The following is an 18,499-nucleotide window of genomic DNA, read 5'->3' as shown; positions in this document are numbered from 1 at the left end:
GGAAAGCAGTGATCAGCCTTACAGAGGACTAAGCCCTTCAGGCTAAGCGTGGGCACCCAAAAGACTGAAGCATCCCACATCACCAGAGGCCCTCATCCCACACCTCCCCCAGCAACCTTCATTGCTTTTCGTCTGCCTGCAGGTCACGCTGACCGAAGCCGTAACATCACCAAGAAGGAAGTCAACAGGAACACAGAGAAAGAAGAAGAAATTCCCGTAAACACCACTGGCTGCTGCTAAAATTAAATGGGAAGGGTGCTAGTTCCTAATTTACTGTTCCTTCCTGCAATTTCCCATCTGCCGGGCTCATGCCTGTGCTTTGAGAGCAGCTCCCTGGGATGGACAGCTTTCTGCAGCAGCTGTTCCCGGAGACCGGCGAGCTGACGTTGCACGGCATGTAGATAGATATTTTTAAAGTTGTTTGGCTTCCCCCGTGTTGCACATTAGCTAAGATAACATGGGCGAGCGCTGCCAAGGACCTCACACCTAAGGGCAGAGCAGGTTTGAGGTGCTGTCCCCCCATGTCTCAGCCACCTCGGCTGGATGAAGAGACCTTTTTCCCTGTGTGAGCAGCAGCCAGCTCAGCTCACAAGGAGGTGGTGGAGGCAGGAGAGCAGCAGCACCACCAGGAGCCAAGCACCCCGCAGCAGCACTGGCTACACCACTGGCTTGCCGAAGGGGAGCTGCATGCCTGCTGGGTGAGGGTCAGCGGTGGAGAGCAGCCACGATACTCAACCCAAAGGCAGGTGACCCAAGCTACCTCTTGCTTCACCTGATGGTTATCTGCCCACTGGATTTCAAAGGTGTTTTTCACAGGCTGATGCCTCCCTGAGGTAGTAATTCAAAATCCAGAGCTGCCAAGGACATGGCATTCATCCTGTTGTTCCCTTGGCTGCAGCCCTGCTGCCTTCCCCAGCTGGGGAAGGGGCCAAGCTCCTCTTCCAGGAGTTAACAAGAAGCTGACTAATAATAAATCAGCCTCCCAATGCTTCTTGTTGCTTTGTGCTCCTTGCTGGGCCTGGGGAAGCGACCGCAGAAGATGCACCAGCATCACTGGGGGGGTTCAACAGCCGCTGCTGGTTTTGGGCAGCACTGGTGAGAAACAACACCTCTCGCTGATGGCCAAGCCACTGAGGTCTCAGCACAACGCAACTGCTTCAGCAGTTATTTGGCCGAGCACCTACCATTTCTGTTTGCATTTATACTGGGGAGGAACATGGCTGCTGAGGGGCTCTGAGCAGCCGGAGAAAGCATTTGCATGAAGCCGTGGTTAAGCAAAGCCAAGGCCAGACTGAGGTTTCTGCTCTATTTATGGGACTCATCCTGCTCAACGCAGGTGCCCAGCCTCCCCACCATGTCCAGCCTCTGGCTGAAGGTGCTGCCCACAGCCAGGCTCCTGCAAACCCCCCAGCGTGTTTGCCTACGACAGCTCCTGCAGCTCATTGGAGTGGGATCATGCAAGTCTTTCTGCCTGCTCTTACCCCCTGTTTATTTTGGAGGCTGGCTTTACTTCTCCTGCCGTCTTCATTTTAGTATTGTTAGAAAGTAGTTACAACTGAAATAAACAGGGATGAAGCTTGTGGTTTATGAAAGGCTATTTATACAACAGGAAGGAAATCCCACAGCTCTTCTCTGTTTCCCATGTAAAATATTTTCCCAATCTTTTACTCTGGGTTTGCCTGTAATGGGTGTAGCATTCCTCATCTTTCCTCATTTTAGGGAATATCCCAGAGATGAGCAGCCTCTGCGTTTGCCGAGCATGTTTCCTCCCAGGCAGGGCAAGCTCCCCCTCACCCCCAGGCATCTCCTGGGGGATCCCAAACTGATGTGCTGCCTTCAGGAAAGTGCAAAGCACCAGCAGCTCTGGGAGGGCAGAGACTCCCCCACTCTCCCACCCCGTGGGGAAAAAAAACAGTTTTTTCCCCACTACATTATTTCCTTGGAAGTTTCCTTTTGTTAGATGTGTGTTCAGACTATTTCTGACCGTTAAAAAGCCCTTTCTCATATAAAGCATTGGTGTCCTAGACCAGCAGGGGCTGGTCCAGCCCTGCCTCTTCTCTGCTACTGGCCAGCTTCATGATTTCAGGGCACCCTTTTTGGCCACGAAGATCTCCTGACGGGATGTGTTAAGGCTGGAAAAAAGCTGGGAAAAGGTATGTCTCCTAGTGCAGGTCCTAGCGTGCAGCCCCAGGGCAGCGCTGCTTTCCCTCAGCCCTAATCCCACGCCTCCATTTCCGTGCAAAGCCAGGAGGAAGACTAATTGCTGACAGCATTGCCAAGAAACCCGACCTGTCCAAAACTGTCGTGCCATTTTTAGCATCTTCCATCCAGGAATCTCGCAAGCGTGTGACCGAGGAGGTATTTTTACCTTCCTCCCTTGGTGTTCCTGGCGGGATAGCTGGTGCCTCCAACAGCATGAGCCGGTCACTGGGGGCTGCTGTGAGCCGGGATCAGCAGCCGGGCCCACCACCAGGATTGTTGATTTCCAGCTCCTGACGCCCAGGGAGCCTGCAACTGACCCAACGGCAGCATTTCTCCATGGGGTTTAATCTTCGGGGTCAGAGCCACAGCTGGGTGCTTGAAATCCCACCCCAGTGCTTCCGTAAACAACAGCAGAGAAGATTAGCAGGGACAGCAAATGTGGATTGAGGACAAAAATAATGCAAAATCATGGGGCTTTTTTCAGATAAACAATGCGTGAAGGCTGGCTACAGTTCTTCTGCTGTGCAGAGCCCTTTCCCCTGCATGCCCAAGCCCCTAAACCCAGAGCCGGGCTCTTGAGGACCCAGCCAGATGCAGAGCTGGCCAAAAACCAGCAAGTGAGACAGGGGGATGTACCATCATCAGCACTCAGCACCCCAAACCCAGCCTCTCCATCCCCACTCTGCTGCCCTCCCTCGGGTGACAGGGAAAACCACGCCTTGAGGGAGTCACTGGGGGACCGATCCCTCCCAGACAGCCACTGGGACCCTTACATGCGTTTCCCTTGTCTGAGTCGGTTTTCATGCAGAAAAATCTCTGTGGGCATCCCTGGCATGCTGGCATCGATATGCAGGGGTGTGCAGGGTTTTGCGTGTCTGGAAGAGGCAGGAGGGCATGTCTGGATGCTGCTATGTCTTCCAGTGACAATCCATGACCAGATTTGGCCAAGCCTTTGATGAAAGTAGCACCAAGTGTTTTCATTCATCGGCTTTTCTGGACCTGGAAAACCTGGTCTGAAGTAACTTTCTCTGGTGACACAGAAAAGGAGGGAATTGAAACAGAAATGTCCCATGGTCCAGGTTGGGCCCGGGGATCTTTCCTGTGGACTTGGGAGCCCCTGCTCTCCCCAGCAGAGCTGTTACAGCAGGTGGGACACGTGGAAGCAGTACCCTGCCTTAGCACAGAAGGAAAAAAATGCCTTCAGCTGACTCCCCACACAGGCAGAAGAGACATTGTTGAGACTGGGATTGGGCCAAGGCAATAGGTCGTTCCTTCTGAGAAAATGAAATAAATTGCAGTCAGGCAGGACCTAAGAACAAGCAGAATCTTTAGCTTTTCACTCACAGGTGATTTTGCATGTGTCAGAGACTTAATTTCCATGGATTAGTTCAGCTCGGAGTCAGAGGAGACATCTGAAGGTCCGGAGCAACCTGAAAGTCACTGGTGCTTCTGCCCCATCAGTGCTGGTGACATTTCTCCCAAGCCCCCCGTACCACCCTGTCCCTGGCAGCGCTCGGAGCTTGAGCTGATCCCGGGTGCAATCCAGGCAGAGAAGGCAGGCAGCACTTTATGCACAGCTTACTCATCAGGTGCTTGCCATCTCTAAGTAGCCCAGGTCTGAAGGTCCACCTGCACACCTGCTCCTCGGTGGGTGCCGCATAACTCATCAACTTTCTTGGGAGGCATCAAATTAAATCCAAGGTCTGTGAAATCTCCTGGGGTTTCAGTGAGCCCAAACTCTTCTTTGACAAAGTGATGCCATCTGAGGGAAAGGATGCAACCTCCTGACTTTCCTTTGGACAAAGCCAAACTCCAGCAAGGCCATGGTAGGAAGGATGGTGCTTGGTGTGTGGGCAACAACATATTTTGCTGGAAAGCAATGACCTTTTCAGCCTTCAGGATATATTCATAAGGATATCTCTATTTTTAAGACATCAGTGAGGGCCACTTGAAGCACTCAGCTTGAACCAGCAGGGACTTAATACCCCTGACAGGAATCCCTCCTCTGGGAAAGCAGCCCTCAATGAAAACCCAGCATGCTGTCCCTTCATGGTGTGCAAATCGGCTTAGCACACAGAAAACCAAGTTGTGTTCCCATCCGCCGGTGCTCAGCCAGGGCCGGAGCACAGCCGACACCGCAGGCGGAATGCTGCCAGCTGCAAATTTGGGCACTGCTGCCCTGTGCAGACACAACAGGCAGCAGTGCCTGGGGACAAGGTGCTCTGCAGGGGCCCGAAGCTGAGGTGGATGCTCCTGCCTCTGGCGGCTGCTGCTCCAGGAGGCTGGAAGATGTGGCAGAGATGGCAGGCGCCAGCCCCCCGATCCCGAATTAGGTCAGTGGAGTTGTAACATCTGGCAATGCAGCTGCCTCTCCGTGGGGATTAGGCACAAGCGCCGCTCAGATGCTGTGACATAAATGCCCCGAGATGCAGCTCGTGGGTGCTGGCGGGTCTGAACATCTGTGCTCTGCCTCCACCCAAGGGGCTCGGGGGCTGCTCCAGGGGCCCGGAGAGGAAGGAGCCTGCGGTCACCCATCCCACATTCCTCTCTCGGCAGTGGCCCCGGCCTCTCCAGAGGGCATTGCCCTCCCCAGGGCTGGCTGCTGGGTCAGTCACCTGCAAGGCATTGCGGCGGTGTGGGAGGAATCGCAGCAGGGAATGCCAGAAAACCTCCCCCAGGAAACCAGGAGGAACTGCCGGTAATGAGGCCAATTATCTGAAAAGGCTGAGAGCTACCCCAGGAGCCCAGGAAAGCCGGCTCAGTCACGGGAGGAGGCCACAGCCAGCGGGGAGACCAGCTGCCGAGGCACATTCCCATTCACCGTGCAAAACCAGGGCCAGCTATTTATATCCCATATATAAGCACACAGTATCTCTATGTAAGCTCAGGTAAATAAAGACATACAGAACAACGTGCTGTTTTGGAGACATCGGTCTCGATTAGCACTTTAAGCAGCATTAAAAATCCTTGTTTCTGAGTTGCGAGATACCTTTATAAGGCAATTACGTTTTCTGTGTGTTTTTTATTTCTTTTAAGCACACACAGGGGCGGTAGCAACACTGTTAGGTGGTCCCTTGGCATTTTGTGATGCTCTCACCAGTCTGGGGTGCTCCACGTGGCTGTGGTTTTCAGACCAGTTTAGTTCAGGGTTTTGTCTTTTCCACTGCCACTGGAGCTGCCCAAGGGGTGCAGAATAATTCAGGTGGGAAGGGACTGTGGAGGGGTCTCTGGTCTGACCTCCTGCTCAAAGCTCAGAGCAGGGTGCTCAGGGCTGTATCCAGCTGGGCTGCAAAACCTCCAGTGACAGAGCCCGCACAGCCTCCTGGGCACCTGCACAGCCACCCCGGGGCCTCCCCTGAACTGGCTGCAGTTCTTTGACATCCATCGTGTACTGGGGGGGACGCAGTATTCACACACGGTCTAACGAGTGCTGAGTAGAGGAAGATAACACCTTTCCTCGACCTACGGGCCGTGCTCCTGCCCATAGGGGTGGGACGCTGCTGGTCTCCATCGCTGCCAGGGCATGCTGGGGGCTCACGCTCAGCTCCTGTCCCACCACCCCCAGGCCTTTCCCACAGAGCTGCTCTCCAGCCAGTCCCTCCCCAGTGTCACTGCCAGGGGATAATAATCCTTCCCACTTGCAGCACTCGGCACTTGTCCTCGCTGAATTGCATAAGGATCCTTTCAGCATTTTGTGAAGCCACATGTGCCATCTGCCTTTCTCCAGTCACTGGGACCTCCCCTGATCTCCAGGACCTTCCAAAGGTGACAGACAGCGGTTTGGCAAAGACGGCCAGCCCCCTCCCCGCCCTCGGGTGCACGTGCAGCCCAGCTGCTCAGGAGGACGTGCATGGGTCACGTTCTCGGCCGTAAGCCCAGAGTCGATCCAGCTCCTCCCAGACTCCCACCAAATGGGACCACCACATCCAGCCAGGACTATGGATTACAAATTCGGGTGCAGGAAGAACACGTGGAAGAGGAACTGAAATCATCGAGTAGGAAGGAGCAGGTGTTAAGATGACGCCTTTTCTGGTCATGGAAAATTGAATTTCTAAGTAAATGGGACTGTTTGTTTGCATGCTTTCTCCATGCGACTGCCTTTCCATAGCTTCACGTGGATGGGGATTGTCCTTGTAGATGGAAAGACCGGAAGACACATAAACCTGGTATTTAGGAAAAAACAACGTTAATAGTAACAGCAGATTTTAAAAGGAAGAGTTTGAGCCAAATGAAAACCTGATCAAAGAGTAATATGACTCACATGCCAGAATGACGATCATGACAAGAGAAGATGAAATAGAAAGTGGAAGCATGCCTATTGCCAGTGCCCATAACGAACCCCACTGCTTATAATCACTTCGTGACTTAATAAACTGGCCTCCTCACCCGTATCAAATGAAATCCCGCAGGCTTTCAGGCATCTACTGTTGACCATCTGTCTTTACAGGCAGAAATATTTTAGTATCTTTTAAATCAGCATCACGTGTGTCTCTTCCACAATTTCCAGGAATTTCTGGGCTAGCATTTACTGTCTGCACAGCTACAGAGATGATCTTTTGTTGTACCAAAATCTTGTGATCTGACTTAATTTTCTGGCTGCTTCTTTCTCCATAATAGGCTCCTTTATTTTGTTAGTTCCTCCACGTTTAAAACAATGTGACCTTACCTCTGGCCCTCAACATTATCCATCAATGACCCAAACAAGATGACTTTACAGAATATATTTTTTTACAGAATATTTTTCTCCATTTTTTTAGAGCTCGGCCTCACTATGTAGATTTTGCACCCTTCTACACAGCAGCTCATCTTCTTCACCATAAGCAGCTACTCACAGATTTGAAATCTGGAAGTGCCAGACAGAGTTGCACTACAGTCAGAAGGGGATTTGGTCAGGGGCCTGGGGGTGTGTGTTTGTTTAAAATCACTGCATTTTTGAATGTCAAAAATGTCTCTTGCTTCATACCTGCAACCATTTTGCTTTTGCTAGCCAGAGGCATGGAAGAGCTGGACAGCAGAGACTGAGTATGCCTCAGAAGAACAACAGATGTAAGGTGAAGGCAGCACATAGAAGAATTTAACTGGCATTTTCTTTGATTAATTAGAAATTATACCATTAAACCACTCTGTCTGGACCCTGGGCCCATTGTCTCTATCTTCCTATGCCAGGAGTGCCATAATTTTAGGCTTCTTCAAGCAGCTCCCATTTAAAAAATAGCTTTAGCCTTATCCCTTTTGGGATTAGTCCCAAATGTCCTTCCCCATCCCACCAGTCTAAGGCTGAGCAATGCAGTGGATGAAGCACGCAGAAACAAACAGTGAAGCGGCTTAATGAGTTTACAGCAGCTTTTCCAGACGCTGAGGTTAAAAGACGCCCGAGTTATCTGCTGTGGACTTGCTATGAGTTTGTGGCCCCAAGGATGGCAGTAAAGCCAAAGAGCCACACCTGGTGGAGCCAGCGTATCTCAGGTCTAACTGCTGCGGCACCAACGGGCTGCCAGGATATTCCAAGGTAAAGCTTGAATTCATATTTAAAGTGTTTTGCCTGCAACCCGCTAAGGCCCACACAAGACTTCAGGAGGATGCTAAGATTTAGTGGTGGGAGCCAGAAAGAACAACAGCAGCAGCAACATCCTTTAAACCAGGAACTTGATGTGCCATTAAAGGCAATACGAGCAAGGCACACAGAGTCGTGCTTTTAAAATTCACTCAGGATGAATACCCAGCTGGCAATCTGATGCATGCCAAGCGCATGGGACTACAGCTGTGCTATGCCCCATCTCAGCATCGAGACACCTCTCCCTGCAGGCCAGAGCAGATCTCTGATGGGACAGCTGAGCAGACCCTGTGCCCAGCGCTGCAGAAAGCACCCGGAGAGCTGAAGTGCGTGAGGAGCAGCCGTGAACAGGAGCGCGTGAGGGCTGAACGCTGCTCGCCCGGCACGGCAATTACCGACTGGCTTTGCCTCGTTATCCCCTTGCTCACCAGAGCAACAACCACCTCAGTACAAGGAGCTCTCACAGGCGCAGTGGGAAGAGGAGATGAGGTGAATGGCAGGAGGTGACGATGGGGAGGTAGAGGAGAAGGGCAGGACAGCATCAGGGGGGCATGAGGCCATGGGGGCTCTGGGGTGGGGGCAGCCCCATGGGGTCTTTTCCCACAGTTGCTGGAGGAGCAGGAGAAGGAGAGGCCAGGGCTGAGGGAGAAGGGCATGGTCATGGGAAAGGCAGGCAGGAGAATGGGGAAACAAGGGCAGGAGGAGGAAGAGGAGGAAGGTCCTGGAGGTGACCTGTCAATAAGCTGCCCTGCAGGGAAATGCTGGGAATGGAAAAGTGGAGATGTTTTTCTAAATTGCCCCTTTGAGAAGCCATTAAAGTGCACACCGGTGCACATCCTTGTATTCAGGGAAAGCTTTTTTCCTGCATCTTTCCCAAACCTACTAAAGCCACCGTGTAGGAAAAGTGTTTGTCAATACACAGGGAGGCATTCCTGCACACCCCCACACACCACCAACTCACTTCAGGTTGTCCTCATGGGAAGACATTGGGAAAAATCCACCTTCTCTAAAGAGGAACCGTAACTCTAAATTCAAGGTCCTTCCCTACTGTGCTTTGGAGACTTTATTGGAGGCACTGGCAAGGTGCTCCTGAGACGGGCAGAGGCTGCAAACAGAGCCTGAAGTTTCTCCTGCTCCCAGAGGAGGAAAAATGAACCCTTCGCAAACCTGTAAGTTGAATTTCATAAGGCCGAGGATGTTGCCACCTGCTGCTTAAATATGGGCAGACGTTAGTTTTCCTGGGGTTTGGGTCATTTCTGGGTTTTAAACTGTTTTGTAGCCCAATAAGCCTGGTTGGGGAGGGACAGAGTGGGCTAGTACTGCATGTTCCAGGGACTAACAGCTGCTTTTTTGCGCTTGTAACTCAGCTGTCAGTGACTCCTCTTCCACTGTACTGCTGGCAAACACAACAGACCACGAAACACTCCCTTCTCTGCAGTTTCTTCACTGTAAACAGGTTTGCAAATCAGGTGGGCTACCACAGCAAGGGAACGTCACCTGCAAAGCCTTCAGAGGAGGCTGGGTAGGTACCCAGCTGCCACTTCTTCCCTGGTGCCTCCTAGTACAAGGTGCAAATCTTCAGGGATGACAAGGATCATGGGTGGCCAAACCTTGGGCACCCAAAAGCAAATTCAAGAGAGAAGGCGCTTTTAAAATTATTTTTAAAGAACTGTAAAAAGTGCATAACCTAAACACACTAGGAATGGGTGTTGAACTGGTGCCCTTATTTGCAATTCAGAGAATTGGGCCATAGTATTGAGGATTAGAGCATACACTCTTTGTACAGGATTAAATAAAAAGGCCCGTGTTTCCGTGAGACAGTGGCTTGGCAGTCAGAGAGAAACGAAGTAAAACCAGCCGGGGATGCTCTGCAGGCAGAGCTGATGAAGCAGCAGCATTGGACTGCTGTTCCCCCGGTGAAGTGCCTCTGGGGAAAGATCTATTAATTACAACCATCTGGAAGAGAGTCTCAGCTGCAGATGCAGGCGTGATGCTGGGGAGGGGATGGCAGGACAGAGCTGGGGACAGGGCTGAGCAGCCAGAGCAGCGCCGTGGCTGGGCAGGGACAGCACATGGTGACCACGCTACATCCATCTGTGGCACCAGGGGAAAAACCTCACCGGGGTTTGGTGCACAGCAATGGAGATGCAAAGTCTTGGGAATCATGCTGATGCAATCTGAACCTACTTTCTGGTCACTTAAGGTCTCCGAAGAGGATGAAATTACGCTGCTACTTCTTTTCTTGGTTAGCTTTCTAGGAGTTGAATCAGCTCCACGCGGGGTCTAAAACCACCAAAGCAGCAGCTGAGAGGGAAGGCGAGGAGCTCACGCCATACCAGGTGGCAGGACACTCAGCCACCAAAGCTGGCCAAACACATTTCATCCATTTTGCCAAGACTCACGCCCCTGCCTTCATCTCCTGCAAGAAAGATATTTTTGCTTCTGCAGGGAGACCAGAATTTCTGTTTTCCAGATGGAGAACTGAAGAAAACTACAATTTAGGTGACTTTCCCAAGTTCTCAGAGGCCTTTATTGGCCAAGTGAAAGCCTGAAGGCTGTCAGCATGATTCTCAGACTTGGCACATATAAAGTAAAGCCTTCCTCTTAGCGAAGAACCAGCAGTGTGCTGGTATTCTCATACTGCTCCAGTTCATCTTTGCTAAAGCCCACAGACCAGGGCTGCTTTTGCTGGGAAGAAGCTGGCAGTATCAAATTGTTTCAGAATTTTAACAACGTCTCCTCAGGCGTAAGTGAAGTTCAAATCAGAAAAGATTTCAAAACTTCACCATCGCGCTTGCATTGTGAGAACCATGTGGATGAGTCAAGTCTGGGGAGAAGTGATTCAGCAGCTCTCTCAAAGGAGAGGAGCCAATTATTTTCAAAGTGCCTAAATGAGAAGCTCTTGAGAGCTGAAAAGGGATTCCTCTTGCTCCTCAGTAATCTTGATAAACTATAAAAATCTGCTTTGGTCATTGCAACATGGCTACTTTTTGCATTTCATTGGCTTCCATGAAGATTATTGCCAGCAGACTGGGGGGGGGGGGGGAAGGGGGGTGTGCAAATCAGAGAAACCAGAGGAATAATATTCTCTTAATAAAGCAAAAACGCAAGTTTTATCTTGACTCATGTGGTCTAGCTGTCCCAGGGCAAGCTGAAAGATGATCACCTTCATTAAAAAATTGCTCTGGCTGCACAAAGCAGGCGTCTTGGCTGCCTCAGAGACCTCTCCGGATGACAGCGCAGAGGTGATATATTACAGAAAGAGAACCAGAGCTGCGTTCCCCGTCACGAGGAGAATGGATAAAGTTTTCTACTTGTTTTCCTATGCCAGTCAGCAGTCTCTTCTCATGATATTGCTCAAGAATCTGTTCCCTTGGTCATCTGCATTTAAAAGCTCATTAGAAGAAAACGGGATAGAGCACGCAGGGATGATTCGCACCTGCAGCCTCCACAGCAGGGCTGCCTGGCATCCCCATCCACTTGCAGGTCCCGCAGGGCAGCTGCAGGGCCCCCACCCACAGTCACCCTCCTGCACCCCCTCCTGCTCAGGCGGGGATGCCCCAGGCAGCTGTGGGTACCCAATGAACGGATCAGACTCTGCGATCTCACAGCTGTATAGCCTGCTGACGATAGGAAGGGAAAGGCCTTCTGTTTACTGTGCTTCCTCGCTGCCAGCCGGAGCCAAAGACAGCCAATAACCTGTATCAACAAACCAAGGCGACGGGAACAGCGCTGCATTCCAGGAGTGGTGGGTGGTTAGATCCGGGTGCGGGGGAGGAATCCCATTCGCACCCTCTGAAGAAGACCTCTGCCATTTTTACCAGGATACAGCGCACATTTCTGAAGATGAACATTTGTGACTAGTTAGAAGCAAAGGAAGCTGCCAAGACCAACAGCTGAGTAGCTTCTGGGAGAAGCAACCATGCGGCAACAGAAAGGCAGGGGTGGGCGAAACCCCACCACCATGCAAAGCTTCAGAAGAGCTCCATTCCTGAAAGCGCTGGTACAAGCAGCTCATTTCAGGAAGGGCGACACAGCAGATCCTGGCGTCAGGGGCAGGCTGTCACGATGGCTGGCCACCAAACCCCCCAGCCACCTGGCAGAGCAAGATGCTCAACAGAAGATGGGATGAAGCAGGCGCGGGTTGTGGAGAAGGGAATGATTGCCTTCGCTGAGCCTTAAACAGCGTAAGGTCAGGAAGCAAAGATGTTGGCAGTGCAGAAACGTAAACTGCATTAAGCCAGGCTTGTAAACATGAAGGTTAAGCAGTCAGGAAACCCAAGCACTGTATGCAAAAGCAACCTCAGCAGCCAGCCCTCAGGGAAAAGCATATCCTTACCTTGGGCACCCAACACAGCCTGTCCTGGCTGCCCAGAGACACATGAAGCTTGGCAGTGTTGCACAAACTAGGAAGATGAACCCTTCATATACTGGTTTGCCCCACAGGTTCAGCTACGCTTCCCGCTTATTTCCAAAGCATGAACTGCTAACCCTGCCCAGTCTTGATTTCCATATTGATTTATTGGTATTGAATCATTTAAAAGCATTCATGTTCTAGGGCAATTACAGTTAAATCAGATCGAGGGGTTTCTTGAATCAATGAAGACAAAACCAATACTCTTCTCAAACAATTAAGGATCTATTCTTTATGCTTACTCTGGAAATTGTAAGTGGAAATGTAGATTGCCTCGCTCCCTGGGGTGCCAAGTTGAGGAACGGTTTTGGTATTGCTTGAGCAGCCTGACCACAAGGAGTACGCTGGTGATACAAGGTCACCTGAACTCAAGAGGTCCAACGTGGCCTTTCGCGGAGTCAGCAAGGGCATCCGCTCATCACTGACTACCAAATGGGAAAACCACAGTGAAAACGGAAAAGAACCACAACGCCACTCCATCAAAACTTGACACTTCGTATTTCCTGCTGGAAACAGGAGTATTAGCACCCAGATACTTAGGAGGCTGACCCTGAATCGTGGTCAGCCAGATAAGCAACCCAATATGGGAATGTGTTTCACATCAAAAGGAAGTGTCAGGTTTGCAGTCTTTATTCACTTTTTCATACATAAAAATATGGATGCATTTGCATGCCTGTCTCTATATGAAAGTAACTATACCCACCCCCCCGATATAAACGTATGGGCTAGTGTAGTTGCACTTTCAACAGGGCTGTGGGCAGTGCCAGGCATGGCAGGACCACGATTATTTTCCCTTCCTCTTTAACAGAACACACTCTAAGCTGAATTGTGATCTTCATTCTAAAACAGAGTAGCAAAATTCCCAGCCTGACGACTGCGTGAGGACTGGCCTACCTTATTCGAACAACCACTGACAGAGGAACATGCAGCAGATGCACAGAACTGCTCTTTAATACCTCTTCTTTTGTGCCTCAGCAGAGCAGGCAGTTTCACAGCATGCCGCACGGGAAACTGGAGACAAGTCTGTAGTACTGTCCAGTGACACCTGGATGCAACACGTTTCTGACCAACTAGCATACACACCACAAAACCTCTGCTTAAATTTAACTGCCATTTATTAGCATGTAAAATGAGTTTTGACTTTACAGAAAAACACACATTTAAATTATGATTTATTCAGTGGAAGGAAAAAAAAAATCTGGGCTGTATCATAGCACCTCTTTAGCTTATAGACTCTTTATTGGCTACACAGCTACTATATCACAAGCTTCCACAGGTTCTCAATATTTTTAATTAAAAAAAAAAAAAAAACCACAACTAGAGAGTGCAGAAAGTCTGAAAACAAATTCTAATTTGTACTTGTACTCTTCTGGTACAGCCCAAGCCTACCATAAGAACCAGAGCATTTAAGAAACAAGTTAAAAGGTGACAAAAGTCTTCCCAAAAGGACAATGGTCCATTTCAGAAGAGAACTCAGAACACTTGATTTCTATGTGCTCTAAATTTTCATAGAAATACAAATGCTACATCCTAGAACATCTACGTGCTCTCATACAAAACACCTAGCAAGAGCTTATACTAGTTTCTGATTATCCCAAGTGTGGGTGTGTGAGGACAGGCAATAGGAGCGGGGAGAAAGATGACAAGCACAATTAAAACAAGTTTCCTGCTAAGTGAAATCCCTATTTCCGAGCAAATGGGAATGCTAAAGCACTAGCATATCCACAGACAGTACTTTATATTATTCAATTTATCAAATTAAACTGAAACCTAAGGGAGTGGGGGACAGATGCAGGCGGTGTACGTTCTCCCTGATGTATTAGAAGATGAGATTTTGCAATTCCGTTTACTTGCAAGGGGAAGCTATGTCCACTTACTGATAATCTGTGTCTTCTCTGAAAAGAGACAGGCAGAATATTTGAAATGAGTTCTAAGGAGGCCTTTATATAGACTACTGAAATCATCTTCATTTCATTGGGAAGCTCTAGCTGAAGAGATGAATTGCTGATAAGCATAATGCATGTAAATGAAAAATTAACAGAACGAGTGACAGCAGGGGTAATACAAGGAACATCTGCAAAAGATGAGCCATTCTTCCTTGTTTCACACGCACAGACAGACATTAAAAGACCCCATGATTTTTTTTAACAACTTACAGGTTGTATTTTAAATATAAAGTTCCTGGCTACTGCATTTATTAAAACAGACTCAATTAACTGAAATCAAAACCAGAACAAAAAACCCCACTCTTGCCAACGAGCCTAAGAGAAGTACCCCAAGAGGCTACAAATGCGTTGCTCCACCGCAGCCTCACCAGACAGGCGTCAAAGCTTGCAGAAGGCGTAAGAGAGCGCGGAAGGCGCGACAGCCGAAACGGGAGCCAGCGGGACACGGCAGAGCGGCGCGGACACTTGGTGCCCTCTTCTGGGCAAGACAGACCCTTCTCTTCCCAATTCAGAGCACAGCCACCGAAACGGGATTTTCTAACAATTCCACAATGCAAAGGCATTTTCTGTACCTTATACTCACCCTCGGGCAAACCAAGGACGTGGGTCAATCCAGTCTGGATGGAAGAGGGAAGGTTCAAGGGTTTCCCAAGAAGCACCTGGCTGTTTTAACGCCTTTAAAATTTCTGACACAGCAGCGTGTTACATCACAACATTGTTTATTATGTGACTTTTTACAATACAAACAAAAATACAGAAATGCAGTATATGAATACAGCTAAATGCGAAATGGTGATGTTTTTCTTGAGGCCATATTCCCATTTCTAGTAAAATAAAGAAAGACTGCACGCAGGTAGAAACAGGTTGGTAGTTAACTCCACAATTTTGCCTAGAAATGACCTATAAATGCGTTTTCCTGCTACTTACCATAAAATGTAAAAAGGGAGTTAAAGGAAAGTTTTACTCACTGGTTCCTACCATATGAAAGAAGCTATATTCTATTTAGGAGGGCCAATATATGGAAAAATATCTAAATTAAATGTTATTACAAAAAATGAAGCAGTAATGAGATCCTTCTGGCTAAAGAAGTTACTAAATGAGAATAGCATATATTTAAAGAATCCAAAACATAAAAGGGTTGTTATAAAAAGCTTAGGTGCACTGTAAGCCTACAACTTTTGTTTTTCCATGTGTACTTTTAAACAATGGAAGTGTCAAAAATAGGGTCAACTGTGTTAGACTAAATTACATTATTGTATATGCTGCACTGAATGGAGTTCTTGTATTATAATAATAGAGAAGCATTGTTTGCATCATATTATGGCAATTTATCCTCACTAAAAACCGTCTAGAGTCCTTGCATTTTTAATATCCTGTAAACCGTCAAACCACCAGAACATGATTGTACAACAGTAAAATGTTTTCTTTTGCATTAAAATGACATCTGTTTAAAAAAAAAAAGAAAGAAAGAAAAAGGTACTTAGAGCTGTTATTTTTCCAAGTACACAACACCCTAGACAATTCAAGGCATCTCATTCTCCATCAAAATTAACAAAAATTTTGTCATGCTGTTAAATCCATTACTATGGATACAACTGGTGCAAAATTGGTCAAACGGATCCAACAAACACTGATGTCCAGGCTGGCATATTGGCAACTAATACATAACTGGTGGTCAAAATGATGCATTTAAAATATCTTCCCTTTCTTCTTATTCTTTTCCAAGGTTCTAAAAATGATATCAAAAAAGTATGTTAAATAATGCATACATGCTCTGATTTTTTTAAAGAAATCATTAATGTACATCTTTTAAAAATACGCATTTGATAGAGCTTTACTGGTTGCAATATGATGTATGAAACATATTGTGTACACAGTACTTGTACCACATGAAGTCAAGCAATGCATTTATCACTAGATTTCCCCTTCCAAGGGCCAGGAGGATAACACACTTTCATTCTCAAAGCTTTAACTCTTCATCCCTCAGAATTCTGATGCAGTCTAGCTTTCAAATACAAACATTATTTTTTTAGATAGATCTAGTTATGTATGGATACAGTGTTTTTGCAGATTAAAATCTGCTTTAGAAGCTAATAATCTTCCCAATATTTCTGATATATGTTCATTTATAACTAAGAGGAGCTCAATATTTTTCTTGACTTTTAAGTGACACTTCTTTAGTGGTCAACCACCATTGACCATTATTACCACAGAAATTGCCTTTTAGCAGAAAGCTACAGACCATTTACTGTGAACTGCAGGACAAGACTCCAATTTACCTGGAAGAATTCTGTTGTTCCAAAATACGTTGTTGAGCTTCCCAGTTTGCTTTCTCGTCCTCAAATTGGCGACGCTTTTCCTCTAATTCTTTGTGTTGTGCCTCCAAATTCTTTTTCATTTGCTCATGGCGTCGCTGCAGCTATAGAAAAAAGTTATGAACAGAGTCAGTAAGCGCAGAAAGCGCAGCAACTTTTGGAGCTGTAGTAACAAACATCAGCAACTATACTAATGCAAGAAAATATAGTATTATATTTTCTCTTCAGAGAAACTAAGTCTTGGACTGAAAACTCTAAGGGTATAGGTATTGCCAATCACAGAAACAAAAAGGGTATTAATCCCATAGCCTCATTATACAGTTAACAGAAAACACCCCAAATGCTGCTCAAGTTACAAACAGGAGTTGTAAGCAGCTACATGTGGCAAACAAAAGGAAATTCAAGAATACTTTGATACTCGATGCAGATGTTAAAAAGCAAATTGTAGAGCATAAATGAGCAGCATCTTTGACACCCCAAACATTGATTTCACCCTATAGTATTAACTATATTAAGGATCTATTTGGGAAAACATTATTATTAAGTGGATTAATTTATTCACTAATTAAATGAATTATTATTAGTATTATTGAAGTGGATTGTCTACACTGCCAGGAAGTCTCTCCTGCAAGTTGATGGGATAGACTGACAATCAAATGTGTTGTATGTGAGAATGGAGACACTGTCAGGAAAAGTGATTCCTTTGCGTGGTCTAACACGTTTTTGAATTGAGTTAAATAAGAGTCCCTTTTTCCTTACTTTCTTGCAAGTCCCTGTCTTACACAAACCCTTCAAAACATATTTCCTTTTACAGATTTTTTAAAAATGCTTTACACTCAGCACTGTCTATTGCCTACTTTTCTCCATTTAGAGAAAAACAACAGAAGCTTACGAAGTCATGAATGGTAAAGGAAAAAAAGAAAGAATTGTATGACCATTTAAAAACTGATATCACATGATGCACTCAGTCAAAAAGTCATGGGGTAGTACATGAAAAACAAAGATTTTTGTTTGTTTGCTTTTCATATAACAAGGAGAGTGTGGAGGCCAGAAGTATAAATGTGTTCAAAAAGATCTGAGACAGAAACTGAGGAAGGATAAATATAGTGATTAACTAAACACCGTGATCCAGCTAAAATACCTAGCTTTAAGATCCACAAATTGCTGACTGGTGTATCTTAGCATTTATATCCTTATCTATTCGCTTCTCCAAAAGGAAAAAAAGAAAAGTCTAGACTGACATGGTTTTTGTCTGATCCAGTATGCCTTGGCTCCTTACAGTGCCTAGGCGGCCAAGCATTTCAACTACCCTTCCAAGTTTCCTCACTTCCCCTCAAATTTGGAGCCAAACTGTCTTTAGGAACATAGACAGTTTTGAACTTCTCTATTAGGCTTCTTGTGAGAAGCTGCCTTCTCAAAACTTAAAATTAATTTTCTACTTAAATGTAATTTTATAATCATCTCTTAAAAAGATCAGTTCAAGAGCTGCTTGAAGCCCATAAAAAACAGTTTCACTGTGACAACTTCATCTGGAGATGACAGAAATTTAAGTTAAGTGAATTTAATTTTAATATCCATAAAATTTCTGTATGTTCGAATGACACCAAAACACTGACAACAACATATCCCTGACTCTTTCTTAGTCTTGTAATTCTCATTTAGATGATTTCTTATAGACATCGTATCAAATTTCTGAAATGCTTTTTTAATATACAAAGCAAATTATTATTACTACATTAGCTTATGTAAACCATGAAAGTCTCAAGAACTTTTTATAGCACATGGAAGAAAATAGGCATAAAATATTCCGAAAAAGAGGGGGAGTAAGAAAGTTAAGGAGTATTTTAACATACTATGACTGTGAAAATAAAGAGAATGCATGTGAACATTAAAATTGCCGTTTAAAATTATACCATTTCAGCAAAGACAATGAGCTGAGCAAGAATAACTGAGTTGTCTATAAACATAAAATCTAACTACAGAATAAATTCCTAGACAGAGGTTACGTTGCAAAGTCTTGGCAAAAAGAGCCATCTCTACACTTGTTCAGCCTCAAGCACATTGGGGT

General features: G+C 46.7%; 1 protein-coding gene across 2 annotated transcripts in view; it reads right to left on the bottom strand.

The window, feature by feature from the left end:
* Positions 1-14,818: 14,818 nt before the first annotated feature.
* SEPTIN7 (septin 7) overlaps positions 14,819-18,499 on the bottom strand; it is a 64,283-nt gene continuing 60,602 nt past the window's right edge. For both annotated transcript variants that reach the window (XM_082309089.1, XM_082309090.1), the window contains 2 exons: positions 16,396-16,535; positions 14,819-15,845 (listed from right to left, as the gene is read on the bottom strand). In XM_082309089.1, coding sequence (XP_082165215.1) covers positions 15,806-15,845; positions 16,396-16,535 — 180 coding nt within the window. In that variant the 3' untranslated portion in view covers positions 14,819-15,805. The remainder of the gene's footprint in view (positions 15,846-16,395; positions 16,536-18,499) is intronic.

This window comes from Platalea leucorodia (assembly GCF_965183815.1).
Source record: "Platalea leucorodia genome assembly, chromosome: 1".
Taxonomy (NCBI): domain Eukaryota; kingdom Metazoa; phylum Chordata; class Aves; order Pelecaniformes; family Threskiornithidae; genus Platalea; species Platalea leucorodia.
Note: the sequence above shows the minus strand (reverse complement) of the source record. Positions and strands in the feature narration are given on the sequence as shown.